The following is a 21954-nucleotide window of genomic DNA, read 5'->3' on the forward strand; positions in this document are numbered from 1 at the left end:
GTGTACAACCTGTCCACGCCTACACCGTTTAGTGTGAGCAACCTGTCCTTGTCTCTACACACTGCACAGCGTGGCCCTGTACACTGCCTTACACTGATCGACAGGCTGCCTGGCTCTCACTTGACACCTGTCCGATCTCCACCTGCCCGTCTCTCTGTGCATCTCACCTCTGGTTCACATTTCACTTCTTAACTCGTCTCACCTCGTAAACTTTCACCAAATTTCAGCTCCTGTTCTCACCTCTAAGCTCCATTTTATCTCTTGCCCTAGTCTTAGTTTCACTGCCCAGCCCCATCTCATCCCCTGCACCGAATGCCCCTTTCTCACCTGCCTTCCATCTCACTCACTGTCCCACTCTCATGTGCCTTCCATCGCACCCACTGTCCCACTCTCATGTGCCTTCCATCTCACCTACTGTCCCACTCTCACGCCTTCCATCTCACTCACTGTCCCACTCTCGCATGTCTTCCGTCTCACCCACTGCCCCACTCTGACATGTCTTTCATCCCACTCACTGCCCCACTCTCACATGTCTTCCATCTCAACTACTGTCCTACTCACACGTCTTCTATCTCACCCACTGTCCCACTCTCGCATGTGTCTTCTATCTCACCCACTGTCCCACTTTCATGTCTCTTCCATCTCACTCACTGTCCCACTCTGGCATGTCTCTTCAATCTCACTCTCTGTCCGACTCTCAAATGTCTCCTCCATCTCACCTACTTTCCCACTCACGTGTCTTTCAACTCACCCACTGTCCTAATCTCACGACTTCAATCGCACCCACTGTCCCACTCCACATGAGTCTTCTATCTCACCCACTGGCCCACTCTCGAATGTGTCTTCTATCTCGCCCACTGTCCCACTCTCACGTCTCTTCCATCTCACTCACTGTCCCACTCTGGCATGTCTCTTCCATCTCACTCTCTGTCCGACTCTCAAATGTCTCCTCCATCTCACCTACATTCCAACTCACGTGTCTTTCATCTCACCCACTGTCCTACTCTCACGACTTCCATCTCACCCACTGTCCCACTCCACATGAGTCTTCCATCTCACCCACTGTCCCACTCTCACATCCTGTTGCCATCGCACCTCTGTCTGATATTAGGCCTCTGGCTCCTGTCCCACCTCCTGTTCCCCATCTAACCCCGGGCACCAATCTAATCTGGGTCTTACCCACCCAGCTACCCGTCTTCCATCTCATTCTTACCTCCTGCCCCTCTCACCTCCTGTCCCACTCTCACCTCCTATCCCGCTCTCACCTGCGGCTAATTTCTTGTCTATTGACCATTCTCCCCTCCCCCAGGTCTGCCGCTCACCATGGAAGGCTTCGCCTCTGTGTACTACAGTGAACCATCCGTCATGGGCTTCCTCGCCAACGTCATCAGCGCCTTCCTGGTGGCCCTAGAGAACTTCTTTTCCTTCCACACCAGTGTGAACGCTGAAGGGGTGGAGAACATCCTGGCAAGTGAGTGTGGCAGCCACAGATCGCAAAAAGGGTTACAGGTGGCGCTGGGATAACATGCATAAAACACTTGGAGGGAGGGGGTACACACTCGCGCACACAGACACACACACCAGTGCTGACAATTCATGTGTTATTTTTTGCAGGGGTCCATCTCATTCTGATTGGAGGACTGACACAACTCATTGCAGGCTTCCTGTGCTTCCGGAAGTACGATCACCTGGGGAGCACCGCCTTTGTGGCATTCGCCGCCCTCTGGAGCAGCTACGGGGCTACACGTGTCGTCCTGGGAGCGTATCCCACCATCCACAACACCACACAAACCCTGAACATTTCTAACAGCCAGACAATCATGGCTGCCTCCCCTCTTCCGGTCAGCGAGAGCGCAGTAGCAGGGCTGGTGGCATACACCGCCGTCGCCTTCATCCTCTCCTTCTGCTCGGCCACCGTTAACTACGTCATGCCTTTCGTGTTTGGCGCCATCGCCCTCACACTGGTCTTCGAGGCAGTGGGGCTCTTCGGACAGTGGGCGCTGGTGGTCTCCGGGACCCTGGAGCTGCTCATTGTGTTGTTTGGGTTCTATGGTGCCACTGCCCTGCTCCTGAAGGGCCTGACCCAGAGGAATGTCCTTCCAGGCTTCGGGAACCCCATGTTCAGCGTCTTGCTTCTGGGCTCGGCCAACAGCACCTCTTCCAGTGGCATCGGGGAGGAGACCAAGAAGAACTCCAAGTACGCGGAGCCCATGGCCTTGGGACACATCGCTGACACTGTGGCCTCGCTCATCTTTGCCTTTTATTCCTTTGGGTACATGAAGACCTTCTACATTGGTGCCATCTGGGTAAGCATCAATGCGCTGTCCCAGCTCTGCGCCAGCTACTACAGTTACTTGAGAGAAGACGTCTACCACACCACCAAGCTTGGACTCCACAGCCTGTTCTGGTTGCTGATGTCCTGGGAAGAGTTCATCCTCACGGTGCTCCTCTCGGGGGACAATGTGGATAAGAGCCGAGCGGGCATGGTGGGGGGCTGGTTCTTTCTGGTCGCCGCTTGCATCCTCTGCCTGATGTCCCTCAACAGAGACCTCCTGGCGGTGCTGCAGAATTCATGCTTCCTCCTCCTCACTGTCTCCACCATCCAACAGATTCCACTCCAGGGATCCCATATCTTCTTCGGAGTGGTCTGCAGCATTTACACAGCCACCTCCCTCTACGCCACTTTTGCCAGCCTCATTAACTCCATCGCTGACAAGTCGTTGATCTCTACTGGACCCCAAGTGATGTCATCAGCTATGCTCCAGGAGTTGCTGCTGTGCCTGAAGCGCGTCACCAGCAGGTCTAAGGAGGGCCAGGAGGTCAGCACTACCAGATGCCAGCTCCCTGATGCCCTCTTCTTCATCTGCAATGGCTTGGCCTCACTCTCTGCCATCCAGGGGTCCCTCGATGACCCTACCAGAGCCCACCTCTCCATCCCTTGGGTGCTGATCCCTGGCGCTCTCTTCCAGTTGTATGTCTGCAGGATCGTGGTCCAGAGAGGTCGAAGATTTGGGTCGGTCCTACCATTCTGTTATGCTGCTGTATGGGCCACATGGGCGTGGCTACGACTTGCAGGTAACTTGTGATCTCTTAATCTTATTCTTTACAATGTGCAAAATGTTTGCCGAAAAGTCCTAGGGATCCAGTGTCATGAAGCTTCTGTGTGGTTTAGATTATAAGGCATACCAGTAGGGGCAGTGGGGGTGATCTATATTTGTGGTTATTAGTTTCATTTGTAGTAGCCATGCAGTTCTTTTTCTGACTGGGGGCCCTTGTAAGCAGTGACCTGTAGAAGTACCGGCTAGGGATCATATGTGATGGCTGCCAGGTGGAGGGCAAAGGGTGGAAGAGGAGTGCAGCTGGTGGCCACTAGGAGGGGACTAATGACTTATGGAACCATTAATAGATCTGGATAAACTATTGTTGATAATCCATTTGTGGGAAGAACCAATAGTTATTATCACCTTTGTTCAAATAACTGCTAATTTCTTGTACCCGGGGGCATATTTACCAGAATTAAATTATCCCTTGTCTTCTGACACATGCGAGAAAACAACTTAAACTGGGATTAGGTGTTTCGAGAAGTGTGTTTCACCAAATCAGGGCGCACCTGTTCAGGATGAGGTGGAAGATACAGTTTTACACATCATCAGAAGACAATATCCAGCACCATGATTGGCTGTTAGATGAGTGAGGTGTTGGGCAGTATATGGTCCTCCTTCATCCCTTGTCTCTGGTCCTAGCCATCTGCTGCCTTTGAAGGAAGAGCTCCTTCCTATGTTCTGTTTCATCCATGACTAACCCTCTGCCCCTCCTCCTCTTCCCTCTCCAGGTCCCCTGCTGAATATCCACGTCGCCAGTTATGGTGCATTCACTGTTGGTGCTGTCACCTTCCTGGTCATCAATGTCTTCCTGATGTCCTTGGGTAAGTCTCTCCGGATACTGATGTCCAGTCATCCCTCTGTTGAATACTTGAGGCCCAGGTGCCCTAACAGACAGCAGCTGCTTCCGGCTGTAGTGGGTACGGGCCGGTGTCTGTCACTCGATGGTCCTTTGTTCTGGGGCATCGTAGTGTCCTCATCTAAAGACTTGAGCAACTGTGACCCCCACTGACATCTGAAATATGTCATATCCGACATCTGACGCCATCCTGTTCTGCTTGTTCCACAGTCGCCTATGCCAACGTGGTGCTGGTGCTGCTCGCCCTGCTGATGGAGGTGGTGATGGTCTGTTTCCTGCTCTTCACCTTGGAATGCCTGCCCCTCGCGCTCGAGAGTAAGTGGACACCTTCCACTGTGGGTTCCTCTTCTGTGTTAATGCATGCCAGTGATCTCCAAAGGGTTAATTCATGATAAACTGGCAACTTCTATCAAGTGCCATCCCGAGTCCACCTGTAATGTGTTGGGGGCTAAAGGGAAGTGGTCTGTAGAAAGGACTGGCGTGTGCCTTACAAGCCTGGCTCGAATGGAGTCAGTTACAACCCTGACATTTGTCTGGTTCTCTGCCAGACCTCCACATTTCTTAGTTTTTGTATCTGTCTCTCCACTGCTGCCTTAACATCACCGTGTTATAATACGAAGAGTTGGGGTGAGCCCCATAACCCAGGGAACCAGGCCAATTAAGTATAAACCAACAAAGGGGTTCATGCACCAGTTTAAATGCTTTACCACACTTAATTTCATACAGACCGAAGTAGAGTGAAAAATTAATCTCTGTCTTATTTTTATATTTTATCTGGGTGGCATTTACCTTTTTTAAATCCCTCCTGAAGGAACCCCTGTCTTGGTTTAACATCAACGTGATCAGCACGCGCCTCTTTTTTTGTTGATAGTATTAAACTTAAAGTCTAATTTTCCCGTCTTTGTGTGTTTTATTAGTCACAGTATTATCTGTCTTCAGTCTCGTCTGTATCTACGGGGCAGCGGCATCTCTTGGAAACTGCATTTTCACCAAGGACCTAATTCCCATGGGACCACCTCTCTTCAAGGTACAGTGATAAGTACATGCAATATGTTACGATTACTATTCTTAAGTTAACACTCAGTTCCGATAAATGTGTCTCTCAAATAACCAGTCTTGAGTCCTCTAACTCTGGGATGTGCATGTGCTGCTCAAGGACAGCTGTAGGTGGCGCTGTCTCACCCCTTGTCTGCTCTTTGCACTTTTAGGAAACAAAGTCAGAGGAGAAAGTTGAGGCGTCGGACTCCTGCGTGTGCCCCGATTCCTATCGCACCAGCAGTCTAAGGACCATCGCTGCCCTGCTGGACCAGGGTGGGGTGTGCGGAGTCCCCACAGACACGGTCTACGCTCTGGCGGCCTCCTGCAAACACCCTGAGGCCATCCAGAAGATATACACCATCAAGGTGAGCACCGAGGAGCGGACTTCCGCAGAATTTACCCGAATACTTAGAATTCACCCTGCGGGCGGAGACCTTGTCATGGAAACGTCAGGGTAAAACCATTCTGCAGAGGTGTGATTACCATGGTGATACCAGCCTAGAGTATGTACAGTTGGATATATTGACATGGAATTTACAGGGTAAAACCATTCTGCAGGGGTGTGATTACCATGGTGATACCAGCCTGGAGTATGTACAGTTGGATATATTGACATGGAAAATACAGGGAAAAACCATTCTGCAGGGGTGTGATTACCATGGTGATACCAGCCTGGAGTATGTATAGTTGGATATATTGACATGGAAATGACAGGGTAAAACCATTCTGCAAGTGAGGGTTTTCATGGTAATATCTGCCTAGAAAGTTCCAACTCCAAAATGTAAAAAAAAAAAGAAAGCAGCCAGGTTAAAGGGTAGCTTGTCATACTTTGGGGGAGAGTGTGAGATGGGGGTGATAAGGGAAGTGTGGGCTCCAGTCCACACATAGTCTCAGGAGAGAACCCTGCTTTAGGGGCAGGAGATCCCAGCGAGATGCTATCACGTGCACAAGAAAGATACTAATGCCCCAGATTACACAGTGACTCTGCATTCTCAGACTGTGCAGATTCCATTGCATTGAACTCTGTGGCCAGTGTCTGTCTGCTATAGGACATTAGAAAGAGAGTAACAGAGAACAAGGGAACCCTGTGTGCCAAGAGGGACCGAGGGCAATAGTGTATTGCAAGAGACATAGGTCCCTACCAAACAACATAAGTGTATAAGCACAGAACTACAATTAGACCTGTGTGGTACTTCCAAATGGAAAGGATTGTATTTATTTAAACATGCAGTAAAAAGGAACAATAACATTGACAGTCCAGTGGTTAATGTGACGGGTATGGAAATCAACAGATTTCCAGACCGCAGGAATTTGCATCAATATCTGAGATTAACGATACATATTTAGAACATTCACAATGCCAAAAGACAACTCGTGTTCAACATAAATCATCATACACTAGGAGTCACGGTGTAAGTGTCATTAGAAGGCAATAAAGGCTTTTAACTTGTACAATCTGTTGGCTAGCACTAGAGACATTTTGTTTATTTACAGAGGTGGTGTGACTGGGTCTAAGGATCCTGCACATAATCTCTGACGGTCCTGCTCTCCCCCTTCTCTCTCTAAACCATTCATTACTTCCCTCTCTTCCATCCTCTGCAGGACCGACCCCTGGAGAAGCCCATCTGTATCTGCATCTCCCACCTGGACCAGCTGCGGGCCGTGAGACCCCCGTTCAGCCCCCTGTTGTGGGACTTCATGGGGAGCGTCTACCCTGGGGGTATCAGCTGCATCGTCCAGAAGGGGGAGTGGCTGAAGAGGATGGGTACGTGTGACCTCTTCTGCATGGGCTGTTTCTTTGTCAAAGAAAGGTGGGCTGGGGAGGCTAGAGGGGTGAGGGCTACAAATGCCAGAAATTGTGCCTGTGGCAATTCAGGGGTGTGCTCACTTCAAGTATATGCTGCTTGTCTAGATCATGCTTTACTCACCCCCCCCATGTGTACCGACCCCCATCTCTTGCAGGAATTACTTCACCCCTTAAGGTCTACAGAACCCCATCTCAGGTCCTATTGTATGTACATATCAGAGTTCATTCAGCCCCTCCTAATATATGCATACCCCAGTTCATGCAGATATTACCTGCACGTTCACCCCTTGATATCTACAGACCCCCATCTCATGGAGGTATCACATGCACATGGACCCCCTGATGTCTACAGACCCCCATCTCATGCAGGCATTGCATGTACATTCACCCTCCTGATGTTTACAGATCCCCATCTCATATAGCTATTACATGTGCATATCAGGGTCCAGTGACCCCCATTCTCGAGGTCCCTATCAGATGGAGCTATTGCATATACATATCAGGGTGCAGTCCCCCCTTTAATGTGTAGCGACCTCAATCTCATGCAGGTATTACATGCACATTCACCCCTAAAGCACACAAACCCCCCATCTCATGTACCCATTGCATGTGCATATTATATATATTATGTATATATGTGTGTGTGTGTGTACATGTGTGTAAACCAGATGAAGAAATATATGTGACTCGCACAATTCCTGACTAAAACATTAATTAAACCCTGCAGCAATGACAAAACAAAGAAAGGTTGCGTTCGGTATACTATGGCTGTATGAGAAAAAATGTTTTGTGTGTTGAGTCAGTGTACTTTTCAGTTGTAAAATAGTCCCTCACGCAGACAAAATGATACATCAAACAGCCATAAAATTATGGAAGACAGAAATACTTTTTTAAAGAATGTTTAACATTATGTATTGCAGACATCTGGCCTCTCAAGATATAACAAACAAATGTGTGCATGCCTTTCACAGTTTTTTAATCAGCCGCAGTGCATGCAGGTAACAGCTGTGGGGCGGTGGGGCCGCGTTGGGCTGCATTGCCCCTCGAACCCCCCCCAACGCGGCCCCACCACTGTATCCTGCATGGACCGTGGCTGTTTGAAATGCTTTAGAAGAGCTTCTTTCATAATAAATGGACAATGTGTGCCCACTGCACAACTAGAGCAATCACGTCTTCAAGGACCTTCATCAACTCTTGATGTTCTGAGGCTAGACCATTCAAACATCTGCTCAGATTAAGCACAACCAAATGAAGGCACAACTGTACAGCATCTCTGTTCATGATGCTGAGAAAATAAATAAAGTCAAACTCAAATGCTCAATCACTCACACCTGACTTGTTGCTGATTCATTTTTTATGTTCTCTTTCTGTAGGAGTTGGACCAGCTTATGACATTGTGGGCACCAAAGACTCCATCATGATCCGAGTGCCGGACCACACTATCTCTGCCCACCTGACCGACATGACCGGCCCTCTGGCCATCACTTCTGCCAATCCCAGTGGGGAGTGTGACAGCACCCACCATGACATGGTCATCTCGTGAGTACTCATTCAGAACAGGGGCTGAAATCAGGAAAAGGTTGTGAGTGGGCCTTCTGCGTAAGAGATGGTGCCTGGGGTTTGAGAGTTACTAGATGGCTGCTAGGAGCTGAGGGCAGGGACAAGGATTGCGGAAGGGCGTGAGCTGAAGATTCTGAAAGGTGAATGGAAGAGTCTTGGAGTATTGATGGGCGGTGAGCTATTTTGAATGAGTTTAGGCTTTTTTAAGCATATGACTAGACTGGTGCTACTGAAAGGTGAAAGGAGGGAAAAGGGTGTTGATGATATCTCATGCATATGTTTTAGGGTATTTGAGATGCTTGGCATAAGCCTATATGTGGGTGCATTAAACACAGGTGTGTTTGACTAGTTGAGCTTGAGGTCAGGTAGATGTTTGCCTTCCTCTGGCTTTCCCTTAATCCCCAGCACCTGAGCCTTTGTCGATTATTTCTTTAAATGACTGATTTTGTATTTCTGCTCTGTGTTTCAGGCGTCTACGGCACAAGCTGGAGGGGGTGCTGTGTGATGGGGACTCCTATGAGATGGTGGGCTCCACGGTGGTGAACTGTCTGAGAATAGACGAAGGTGGGTCTTAACCAATGCTTGTTTCTGTTTCATCTCTGTCCCCTGCTATTCCCAAACTAGATCAGTTGCATCCTTGGATATGAACAGGGAGCTCTGCACCCCCACCCCTTCCCACCCGCCAAACACCTGCCATGAGATTTGGGAAAAAACTGTCCGGATCCAGTGGATTCCTGGTGTCCAAGGCATACAGACTTACAAAGCCCAGAATGAATGGACAGTTGAAGCATTAAAGGGGCTAAGATAAATGCGTAACAAAGAGATGCACTTTATTGAGCCCCTGAGGAAAACTCCAAGCGCGTGTTCTAAGTTTGCAGGGATGCCACCGGAGGTTTCTTACCTCTGCCAAATCCTGACCCCTACTTTAAACTTTACAAGCATTTCTCTTTATCATTAGTCTGCACTATTGGTGTACCATCTTGCATAATTTGTTTCACAAAATTTTGCTAAAATTACATGAACGGTGTGAAATTCAGTTCGCCTTTATCTTGCATGAAATTTTCATGGTAGTATATACCGCAGATTAAAAAGTCATGATAGATACTGGCAGAAGACTTAATCAGCGAAAAATGTCTCTTACGGAGGCATTTTATGCTCAAAACCATCTCCAGTAAAGAAGAAATGATGCAAATTGCATACTGCAAATTCATCAAATTTAGTAATAGTGCTTACAAATTCACTCAGACTTAGCACATGGACCCAGAACCTCCCTCAGTAAGACACTATTCCCCAAGGCGGGATCTTTTATTTTTTCCCCAAACCCATTGTTTTTTCTCAGGGACAATTCCACCCCGCCCAAGTTACCCAATGACTGAAGGTCCTTACTCTAGTCCCATCTGTAAGTAGAGACCTCAGAATCACAGATTCTGACATGCAGATTTACAAAATATTGCCCATGCACAAATATACACAAATGTCTATTTAAAGAGCATTAGACCTGTTAAAAATTCCTAATTCCAGTGAGACTCACTCCATAATTTTTGAAGTACAGATTTAACTTACTATTCCATCTCCTGTCTGTATTTATTGGCCAAGTGCTTGATAGTGAGTTTACTGTGGGTCGACATTTTTGCAGGGGGATTGTTGTTTGTGGTAGATATTTTGGCAGTGAAAGATTTCGAGTCTGTATTTTAGCAGTTTGTTGTTTCCATGATATCCCACCCTGCCCCAGTCATTCAATGTCTCCTTGAGGGCGCAGACCCCACGCTTTCTCCAGTCAGTATATGCCATGTGAGAGGGCGGTTCCCTCCTGGACTCCATCACCCATTGGATGCTGAGGAGCCAATCCCTACTGTGCTCATTATGCTTGTCTCTTCCCTTCCCTCTGCTGCTCACAGACCTCAGAACTCTCTAAACCCTCTCAATCTCATGCTGTTGTGCTTCTTCCTTTCCAGGGATCCTGAGCATCGTGAGGGAGGGCTGCGTCCCCACCAGCCACATCATGCAGACATTCGAGAGGGTGAAGAACTTGCAGGTGTGAGGCTACCATTTGCTACGACAAGTCTTGTTCTACTGACCACAGCAGCATCTGCACAAGACCTGAGCCAGCTGCCATTTGCACTTTATTAACCGGAAATAGAAGTATCACAATCTGAGGCCGGATATCCGCGTCGAGCCTGAGCTGAAGGGAAGACATTGCCAGAACAGACTTACAGACGGCAGTGGAGCCGGGCATTCCTACAGACAGCTCACAATACTTTTTTGTCAGGATGCTTCAGTTTGATTGATTTGCAGATATTTTCTACCCTTCACACTCCAACAGGGCATGGACCTGAAAGTCAGCGCTTGGTGATGTGTACAGCGACAGATCCTCGATTCCACGCCCCCCAGGATGCAGGGGCACAGATCTAATGTATATATACTGTTGCATTCTGTTTGTGTTCTTTGCTTGTACATTATATTTAAGGCTCCCGGTTTTACGGTATTTATTTTTTGACCATTTCCATCTGTATTTATCTGTATTTATTTTTGGGACATTCTATCTGTATTTATCCAAATTTATTTTGTGTTTTGCGTGTAAATGAAGTTATAAAACTGTGCATTTCCATATCTATTTAAATGATAGACGCACAATCATACTTTGATGTCCGTCATGTTTTAGCTATTTAAGCTGCCAAATATTACATACCAATACATCCACTGGTAAATACTAGCATTATACCATAAATGTATTTTTTTACCCTCTGCCCTAAAGGAATTTTAATTTATAGCTGATACCGATGTTGTTGAAAAATTCTATTTATTTTGTTACTCTTAGGATGTCTGGTCCTGTCAGACCTCTCACCAGGTTCGTGTGACAGAATACTGTCAGATCCAGACATCCCATATTGTTGCAACCAGAACTATTGGCTTCACTAGATGGTGCCGGCCACCCAATCGAGAGGAGCTTCAAGGATCCCTGATAGAAGATTTCTAGTTTTAGGGACCTGAACATAGTATTTAACTTATTTAATATATTGGAGTTTGTATTTATTGAAATAAAATTGCCCTTAAAAAGAAACTGTCTTTTCTCTTTGCTGTCAGGGGTACACTTTACAATGAATCCTCCTGTGATGCAGCTGTGAAAGAAAGGTGTCATGTATGTGTGAGCGTGTGTGTGCAATAATTGTGCAAAATTCAGTGGTATAAAACCCATATTTACCATGAAGTTTGGGAAATATTTAATAGTTTTCATTGAAATATGAGTTTTATCATCATAATCACAGCCCCAAAAAGCACTCTGCATCAGACCTTTACCATTGTCTGGGCTATTAGAATTAGGCTCAAGGGAGAACAAAAATATGTGTCATGGCTATCAAAACTAAGGAAATAAAAGGCAAATTATGTAGCACAATCTCTGAAAATATTATTTTTATCCATTTGAGGTAGAAACAATAGGTTCTGTTGAAATCCGCAAATTATGTGTTAAATGTGATAAATTACGCAGTAAACGCTGCAGCCACAGAATCACATAAATCCAAAACCCTTCACCGTTGCCCATTATTTTATAAAAGTTATTATTAATGAAAGGGAAACAAACCCTAAACATTCTAATTCCAGTCAGTGCCCATTAAGAGAACAGGTTTTTGCCAGCTAATTACCCCATAGAAAACATCAATACTAAAGAATGCATAACAGGTGACCTGTAATATGTTCCATTACTGACATATATAGATTTGCTGTATTGCCACCTCGGAGTTATGGGCGACATTTATAAACCACTCTGCCTTTGGACACGTGGTTTAAGGAGTGACAAGAAAATATTGCAATAGCAATGCTGGTTATGTTATGTACAGCATCTAGGTTTAGCAGAAAAGCACCACGATGGTCAACATAAATACAAAAAATTACTAATATGTTAGACTTTTACTGACTAATGCAAAATACAACAAACATGATCTGCACACGATATTCCGCTGAACGCTTCTGTTCTGATTTCTCCATATAAAACTTACGTTGAATTTACTAATCAGACCTTGTCACACAAGAATATGAGAATAATTTAAGCGGATGCAGTACCGACCTTTTACTCATTAATCCCTATAAAACTCTTCTCACCCTAATTAACAATCCCACCAATACATGTCTTCATTTCTGTGGATGCATTTCGCTATAAGTCATCCTCCAACGTTCCATATGCACTTGAACAGGGAAACAATATAACTCGAGTGACACCTTGAAACTTCCTGTCTTAGCTCCGCCCTCTGACAGGTGTTTCACCTCTGCTGACCATGTCTCGTCCATGCCATATCCTACCCTGCCTCGGGCCACATCCCTTCGAAACAGTGGACAACTCATTTAGACTGTAGCCCCCCAGACTTCCTATTGTGGGGCTCATCACCTCATAATGGTAACTTCCTGGAATTCATTTACTCCTCCTTGACCAGCCTCCTTTGCTGCAATCCACAACACTTGGACTGACAACACAGCCACTGCGTTGATCTGCTCCATGCCATTGACTGAGCACATCTGAAAGCATCAAAGCAACAGGCTCAATAATTCAATAGCTTCAACACTGGAGCAGTCAAAGAGGAGCTTAACACACTTTAATTTTAATTAATTCTATACATCAATTTTAATAATTATTAATGCACATTAAAAACATTTTCTTCTTCAGGTGGGAATTGATTTTTCAATTTGAATTATGGAAAAATAATTGTAATTTAATTTAATATATTTCAATTGATTAAGTTTTAACTGAAAATTAATTTAATAGATATGTAGCATTTTTTCTGTTTTTCTCTACATTTAAAGTAAATACATGAAATAAATTTACTTTAATATTTAATACAAAAATATGCGCACGCTACGCCTTCAAATCACATAATTTTCTCCATTATTTTAGACACTCTAATGCATGAACTTAAGGAAATTAAAACCTCAATACATTGAGTGTACCAAGCCACTGCTGAAACTGTATGTGAATCGGAAGTTATACAATCTGAAATTTCTGGCTTCATGCTACAATTAAACACCTCCTAAACATGACTACCAGAACTAAAAAAACGGGTTCAGAAGCTTCTTATTCAGGTCTGAAATATGGAAATTATGAGAGACGGTCACTAACCCCGAGGACAGAAGTAGGAGGGACAACAACCACTTATATGGCTTGCCTGAGGCTGTGAGGGTGACAACCTACCACCTTCCTGCCTAAACTTATGACTAGTGACTTTGGCTTAGCCATAGAGCTCCAGAGAGCTAATTGATTGAGAATTAAGGGACTAATCTCTACTGACCGATCTTGCCCATTAATGATGTACATATTATGCCACCACCATGCCAAAACGACTCTTCAGACAAGTCGAGCAACACAGCCCCAATATCTATAAACAGAGAACATTCTACTTTGCTGGTGACTTCTCCTACGATGCGCACCTAAAATAAAAAATAAAAATCAAGTATGGCATACCTGATCCTGTAAGTATGCTAGTTATGATACTCGTCAAAACATGGGAATGCTATGACCCACAAGAACCAGAAGACCGATTGGAAACACAGGAGGAAACTTAAATGGAAGTGGTAACATCCCCTCTCCTAAGTGAGGAATCATCATGGTCCCACACGTTAGACTCTATCGCTGCAATATCTAGTACACCTGCCTCTGTGTCCTCCAGGGATCCTCTCCTCAGAGGCAAATCACAGGAAGGCCACTTCTTAAGAAAGAGATATAAGTCATGATCCCCCCCAAAGCCCAGAGTCTACAATCAAGTTGCCCACTTCAGTCTTTACTAATTAGGAGTGGGAGCGACCCACAGTGTGATCAGTTGGTTGTTCACCCATATAAACACCGAGGCAGTTCCCCGCAGACTTGTTCTAGATCGCCTGAACACGTTTCCCTTTCTCTTTGTATGCATAGCAAGACCTCCCAACTATATACCATTGCCCATGGGTTACACCCAGCGCAGCTGGAGATATCCGGCCACATCACTTGTGGCAAACAAGAATTTCAGAATGTAGACAGACAGTGTGAAAACGAACCCCCTAAAATTCACCAAAGATGCACTCAACGAGAGGCTGATCTTTCGTCGTCAATGATCTTACAACCGACATATGATGGAAAATGGTAGTTTCTTACCAAGGTTCCCAGAAGTCAGACATTGTCTTACTGCAAGAATCTCATTTAGCTATCATAGAAGTAGCTAAGCTTACAGGAGGGTGGGTCGTACAGGTGGTGGCAGCATCAGTCTTGGATGCCTTCCTCCCCCCGATTTCCCCAACACGGTTCGCCCACCTTACAGGGAAGGCAGTGTGGGTAACCTCTTGCTAAAGGCACTACTCATAAAGCTGCAATAAACATGGGGGCATATTCTCAAGGACTTATCGCCGATGTATCTGCACTTTAGCGCCGCAAAGGTGGCGATAGATTTGTCGCACTATTCCCAAGCTGGTGCGAACTGCCCATATCCCCAGTTTTCCAGCAATAGCTGCCACAAAAAACATCGCCACGGATGAGAGCGATAACTAAAGCTAATGATATGCAGAGTAGGCGTTCCCGTGCAAAAACACAGGAAAACACCACTGCGCGACATTCACAACAATCAGCCAGATCTGCGATGCAAACTAAAAACAGGCCATAAGGCGCATTAGCAGCAGGGATCTAACACCTGCCTTTTACTAGTGTTAAGCAGGACAACAACCTGCAGAATGAAATGGAGCCCAGCCCAGAGTCACATCTGAATGCCAACACATGTCATGGAGCTACTGATCATGCAGCTCGGAGACCCAAGAGGGCCACAACACCCACCTCCATCAACCCCAGGCCCCCCCCGTACTTCACCCAGGCAGCGCAGAACAAGACAGCTGACCTCCATAAAATGGCATGGTCCCTCAGCCGCACAATTGCAGAATTTGGGGAGAGGTGGGAACCAAGTATGTGTCAAGGAGGGAAGTCACCCATGAACAACAATGTACACAATGCCAAGTGTGGCAGTGATATGCTGGACAGACTTCCGCATGCAGAGCACAGACATGTCCATGTGGACATATACTACTGGTGTTTGTAGTGTTGTGGACAGTGGACGCAACCATGTTACCTCAGGCAGTGGGGAAGACCTCAGTCATGTAGCTTTGTCGTCCCCCCCTGTAAGCCTAAGCGGAGTGGGCTGGTCCGGCGTACGCCAGTCCCGCGTAGGAGCATGAATAAATTGGCTTGGTCTCTGGGCGTGGTTCACTTCCGGTATGGCCAACTTGTCTGCCAGGGTGGCGCACCTCACCCAGCCACGAGTCCTCCGCCTTGACCGCCAGCCTCCTCAGCCGATCTCTGGCCTCTGCGGCACAGGCCCCCAGAGCATCCAGTGGCACAGCACGGCGGAGTCATGTGTGTGCCGACTACTGCCTTCGGCCTACACTGCGGTCAGCAGGTCCCTCAATTCAAGTTGGGTCTTGATTTATTTATGGCAGAGTCCAGTAGGCCACAGACATTGCTCCCAGTGCGGCCCGCCCGGATGACGCATCACCGCTGGCTGCGCACAGGCTGAGCTCATCGGGTGCCACTAACTCTGTGCAGCTCAAGTCAACGCCACATGGCTGTGGGCCCTTGTTGACCGCTGCCTACGGCCTACACTGCGGTCAGCAGGGCTCACAAATCAAATCCAATCCTGACTTGCAAGGTCACGCCATCACCGCTGGCTGCGCACACGCTGAGCTCATCAGGTGCCACTAACTGTGTGCAGCTCAAGTCAATGCCGCGTGGTTGTGGGCCCTAGCTGACCGCTGCCTCTGGCCTACACTGCGGTCAGCTGGGCTCACAATTCGAATCCAGTCTTGATTTATTTATGGTGCAGGCCAGTAGGCAACAGACAGTGCTTCTAGTGCGGCCCGCCCGGACGATGCATCTTCTTAGTTTGCGCACACGCTGAGCTCTTCAGGTGCCACTAACTCTGTGCACCACAAGACACGGACCCTTTATGATTGAGTTTTGTTGTGTGGACAGCTGATGCAACAATGTCACTTCAGGCAGTGGGGAAGACCTGGGACGATGATGATGAAGATGAGGCAGGTGTACCACACCTCACTGCAGCTGCAGCAGGAATCTCCCGAAGGGACACAAACATTAACAATTACTTCACATGAGCACGCACATCTCTGGTGCCCCTAACTCAATGCACCACAAGTCATGGACCCTTTATGTTTGAATCTACTGTGTGTGATTCCAGTTGTGCTGCTCCTACCGCAGTGCACTGCAAGTCATGGACCCTTTATGTTTGAATCTACTGTGTGTGATTCCAGTTCTGCTGCTCCTACCACAGTGCACTGCAAGTCATGGACACTTTATATTATTGAATCTTCTGTGTGTGATTCCAGTTCTGCTGCCCATACCTCAGTGCACTGCAAGTCATGGACCCTTTATGATTGAATCTTCTGTGTGTGTGATCCGAAGATCCATGTTCTAGTTATTGCCAGCACCAACCACTCCCTGAGGACTGGCTTACACTCACCCCACACCCATCCAGCACAGGCATCATTGGACATGTGGCCCTGGTAATAAAAAGGGGCCGGGCGCACGTGCCCATGGCCAGTTCCACTATCTATCTAAGTGTGTCCATGTGTTCTTTATGTATGCATGATGGCTCCGGGCCCTACCACATTACACTGTGGTCTGGACATCGGACGCAACCATGTCACCTCAGGCAGTGGCTAAGACCTTGGAAATGTAGCTTTGTTGTCCCCCTCTGTAAGCGTGAGAGGAGTGGGCTGGGCCGGCATACGCCAGTCCAGCATAGGGGTGTCAAGAATTTGCCCGGGGCTCTGGGCGTGGTTCAGTTCTTGCCTGAACAAGGAAGTAACTAATGGGTGTGTCTCTGTTGTAGTGTCGGCACCACCCTGCCGGCAATCGACAATGTTGCAATGTAGCATGCACCCTGAGGGCGGGCTCGCACGAACTTAGAAATGAAGGAATGCAAGACCACTCGGGGTCTTGGCTCATACATGCCAAGTGTTGTGTGTATCTGTCATGCCGCAGCATGAGCAAAATGCCCAGCCCTACTCGCAGCGCGAGTTCAGCCACGCCCTATCCTTACCGTAGGTCTACACTCATGTGGCCGACCACCTTCAACGCCCAACTTCACAGTGTCGTTATCAGGCTTGCGGACATGTGCAGGCAGGCATGACTATGGTGTGCCGTAGGTGTGCAAGTGATGCAACTGTGCTGCCCACACAAGTAAATGGGCTTGGGGGAGGGAGGAGCAGCAGTGAGGCAACGTAACACAGTGATGCCGCACATTTGCCACATGCAAGACATCTCAAACATGAATCCCAAAGTCGCACACATCCCATCCCAACAAGCCACCTCACAGTTCCTAAATGCAAGCAGATGACAAACCAACAATAGGGATGAAAGCTCCTTTGTCTGAACTATCAGGCGGAAGCCCATCTGCACCTCCAACCTCGGAATTGCATGTGCCCGGCACCCCCGACAGATACTATAGCAGCTGATGCAGACTCCCACACTACGCACAGCCCGACGAGTGACCAACGTATACACACCCCACACACAGGAGTCCTTGCTCGAAGTTATCTTGCATGGAATGGCCTTCACACTTATTCCCACACCATCCCAGGCGTACGACCTTTGTACACTAAAACAACTCTTTTTTCCGAGCTGTAGCATTTCATCCAAAGAACTGGCGCAGGTCAGAATAGTGCCGCTTCATCCAGAGCCACTAACGCAATGACAGAACATCCTGGAAACATGCACAACCCCTGTCACGTGGAACTGTACTGTGCACGTATGCTGCATTTACTGGGGGCACTGCCATTGGCAGTGCTGTGGATCAGTTACCGGCTAAGCTTCCGCCTTGCCAACGTCACCTGCGTTCAGCCTGTGTTGCATTGTCGATTGTGCATATTCGAGTGGTCCATGAATGTCTGCCTATCCAACAGGATGGTAGCTGAACTGGATTTTGACATGTGTGTGCGCCCCCTGTTGGCCCACGAAGAGGAGTAGTCATTGTGATACCCGTTTAAGGGATGCCTTGATACTTGACATATATGCTGGCAGCTGGACCTGGGAGATTGCACAAATCCTTGTGTGCAGTGACCACATTGAACTGCTCCCCTATTGGGCTGTAGTGCTAATTGGTGTAAGGGGTGGACGCAGCACATCTGGCCGGACCAGCTAATGGATCACCTCGCCTTCCTGTTTGGTGAAGTCGACAACGACCTCATGTTGGAAATAATAGCCTATGAAGCTGCAATCTCTTTCATGGACAAGTAACTGTGTACCTGCAGCCACAACAGATTGGAACCCATTGCACATGTCCCAACACCTTGTTACATCTTGGAGATCTGGTCACATATCCCACGACAACAGTGGACATGGCTGCATTCGCCTGAACTACGAATACATGAGCGGACAATAACGCGGGTTAACAAACACCTGTGAAAGGTGAGGCACTCCCCCAGAGTGGACAGCGGCGCTTGGCAACGTTCCTCATTCTGACATACTGCTGCATTGGTCTGCATGTTGTGGCACTTATCTTGCTCGTACTGACACGCATATGCTAATAAAGTCTGCACACCTTCACTTGTATTCAACTGTGATGAGTGTTGATTTGAATGACAATGTGTGTCTCACTGCCTATCTGGGTCAGCGCCATACATGTGCATTGATAGCATTACCCAGGCAGTACTTTTTTGTGGAATCACTGTCCCTACATTCATCCATACTTTCATACTCGATTGATCACGGCCAAGACACATCTGTATGAATTTGAATGTTTTATTCACATTCAATGGAGCGTTGAAGCTGGACCAGTACAGGGCCATGCAAACCCCACTTTACATTGTTGGCCCGTCGAGGGCCAGCCAGAGTCCTTTCGGGATTGACAAGTTCATAGGGAGTGGAAGACTACAGTCCGCAGTGTGATTGCTGTGTCATTGGTAACCAAACAAAATTTGGCAGTCCATGTCGAGGTCCAAGGTGAGTGTCACTGAGTGTATAGGGGGACAGTGGAAGGTGTTATTCCAGGGCATGATGCAGAGGACCGAACCAAGCTGAAACCGGCTATATGGCGGAGATGAATGCTACCACTTCATTCCAGCCACAAAGCCAGATTCATCAGCATCTTCGTCCTCTGATGTGTCAGGTGCCTCACATGCGGGTGGTGGTGTTTTGTCTGCATCACTGTGTGGCAGTGACACATCAGGGGACGGAGTTTGAAATTCTGCCGCAATGTGTGGCACCGACACTTCAGGGGGAGGAGATGTGGATGTAGTAGTAGCACCAGCATCCATCCACGCCAGGCCTTGTGGTGGCAATGCCATGACGATGATCTGCAGGGCATGGAAGATCACAGCTACACCTCGCTGGTGTGCAGCCGTGGCAAACATTCTTTCCGCCTGCATCCGCTCCAAGCTCTCCATCATTCTCATGTGTCCCAACGCCCGGATGACATCGCTGGAGCCACTCTGACTAGACAGTTCTTCTTGGCTCAGAGTCATGAATCCAGCGATGTCAGCCATGGATTGTTGGAGAGCATGGAGCGGACAGTGGGTGTCTGTTAGGGACTGTAAGTGGTCCCTGATGGGACTTAGACATCCAAGTATGGCATCTAGTTTGGCTGCCATGAGGTCGAATCCCACCCGCAGCTGGTCAGCCATTTCCTCCCGGCACCCTTACACACAGCATTGGAATGCCATGTGTTGGTCGTGGGGGTCCTGGGAGACAGCCATGGTGGTGGGTGCTTCCTGCTGGGTGGTCTGCGCAGGGGGTGGGGTCTCATCCATGCAGCTGGGCTGCCCTGCTCCTGAAGGTGGGGTGCCGGAGCTGTCCATGAGCTGCTGGAGTGCGTCGGTGTAGATGTTGGGGAGGTCCTCTTCATCATCAGTGCTGTGTTGTTGGGTCTGCTCTGCAGGAGGTGTTGATTCTCCCTCTGCAATGTGAAGGGGAGATGCAGATTGACATTTTGTTCACATGTATGTTCACGCATTGTAGAAGTTTACTGTCAGACTGTATGGCAATCTACATTGTGACTGTTTGTGAGGAGATGCCTATTTGAAGCGGGACAGTTGACATTTCTACACCGTCAGGGATGTGAGGTTGAACTTGTACATTGTCATCTCGCAGTTTCGTGCTATGCTAAATGCGAATGGCCATTTTCTACACACAAGTGGCAGCAGCTGTGTCCTCTGTTCTGTTGTGAAAGTGTTGCAGTTTGTACCACATTGTTGTCAATGTAGAGGTGCTCTGATTCTTGTGTGTGTGCTGCATTGTGGGTGAGTTGCCCCTTCAGCTCTGATTTGGCTGGCCCTTATATCTTTCAGGCAGTGTGCCTTTCACTTCTGTGTTTATGCAGTGCTAAGATGTTGCTGACTTGGGTAACTTGGGCTCTTGGTCGGAGTTGTGGATCTTGGGCATGGTTTGCTCGCAGATGTGCTGTACTTAATTGTGCATGTGTGCCATTGTGCCCATCTCCCTCTGTCCCCCCAGTCCCTGGTCGTTACCTACCCTGTTGCTGTTAGCTCAGGTCATGTTGTGCAGTGTCCGGTCCCCCAACTCCTGCCAATGTCTCCCCAATGATGGTCCCAGGCTGGTCCTCCGTGGGGCTTGTGGGGTTCTGGTTGTCCTCTGTACTTGCTCCGGCTACCTCCATGGTGCTTCGAAGTTGTTTGTGTTTTTGGGTGCCGCTTTTATAGTGATTTTGGCCGCCTGACTGGTGGGACTTGCAGGCCTGGCGCCGCTTCTTGCTGGATTTTTTATCGCAGTTGTGCCCATCGCAAGTTTTTTCATGTTTGTGTTTCGATTTTTATCACAGTCCAGGTGATTTTATCTCGGACATACGATGCGTTATCTGGAAACTATTGCATGTTACCATCGTGTTGTGAATCCGACGTTAACACAGAGTTATTTTCCCGCGATATGAAAAATTGTGTTAACTTATTTTGGCGATGATTATCACACGTTCTTGGGAATATCTCCCATGGTGCGAACTACAGGGTTCATATGCCCTTGTAAAACTGGTGTGTCAGGGCCACACCTGTGCTGTTGGATCCATCTAAGCCCCAAACGCTGGGAAACTGGAATTCTTTGCCAGATTCAACAGTGTGATAACAGAGACAGTCCATTCACAGCTAGTGATCGGCAGAGACTGTAAGCCCTCATTCGACCCCACCCTTGATGGATCCAGCCATCCGGACCAGTGTTTCAACAAAGATAAAGCCCTATTGTGGGATCTTGAGGCAGATCACTCCCTTATTGATCCATGGAGGCTCATGTACCAGACACACAAAGACTATCCATTCTTCTCGTGCCCCCTGGAACTGAGAGCAGAATCTCCTACTTTCTGAATGGTCCTGCAATATGTTTATAGACAAAATATAGGCCACAATATTTATGTAAAATTCAAAGTCCAAAAGGATTGTAATATTTGGACATTTAGAACATGCCATGAAGCTCTTGATTTTGAATGTATGTTTTTTATGACCAAAAATTACCTGTCTTTACATACATTGAGAATGGAACAGGGGACTAATTGGAAGATGTTCCAATTTGAATGAATCAGAGTTTCTTATGTTCTCTGACACCGAACCAGGCTATTTCTGAATGAGGG

At 47.6% G+C, this 21954-nt stretch overlaps 1 protein-coding gene across 1 annotated transcript; it reads left to right on the top strand.

The window, feature by feature from the left end:
* Positions 1-1323: 1323 nt before the first annotated feature.
* Positions 1324-10406, top strand: LOC146789092 (uncharacterized). The gene is made up of 10 exons (XM_085629993.1): positions 1324-1471; positions 1615-3075; positions 3833-3925; positions 4171-4275; positions 4878-4987; positions 5169-5363; positions 6601-6763; positions 8179-8344; positions 8835-8929; positions 10321-10406. The coding sequence occupies exons 1-10, from the start codon at positions 1324-1326 to the stop codon at positions 10404-10406; spliced, it is 2622 nt and encodes an 873-aa protein (XP_085486119.1).
* Positions 10407-21954: the final 11548 nt, after the last annotated feature.

This window comes from Triturus cristatus, chromosome 10, assembly GCF_964204655.1.
Source record: "Triturus cristatus chromosome 10, aTriCri1.1, whole genome shotgun sequence".
NCBI classification, from domain to species: domain Eukaryota; kingdom Metazoa; phylum Chordata; class Amphibia; order Caudata; family Salamandridae; genus Triturus; species Triturus cristatus.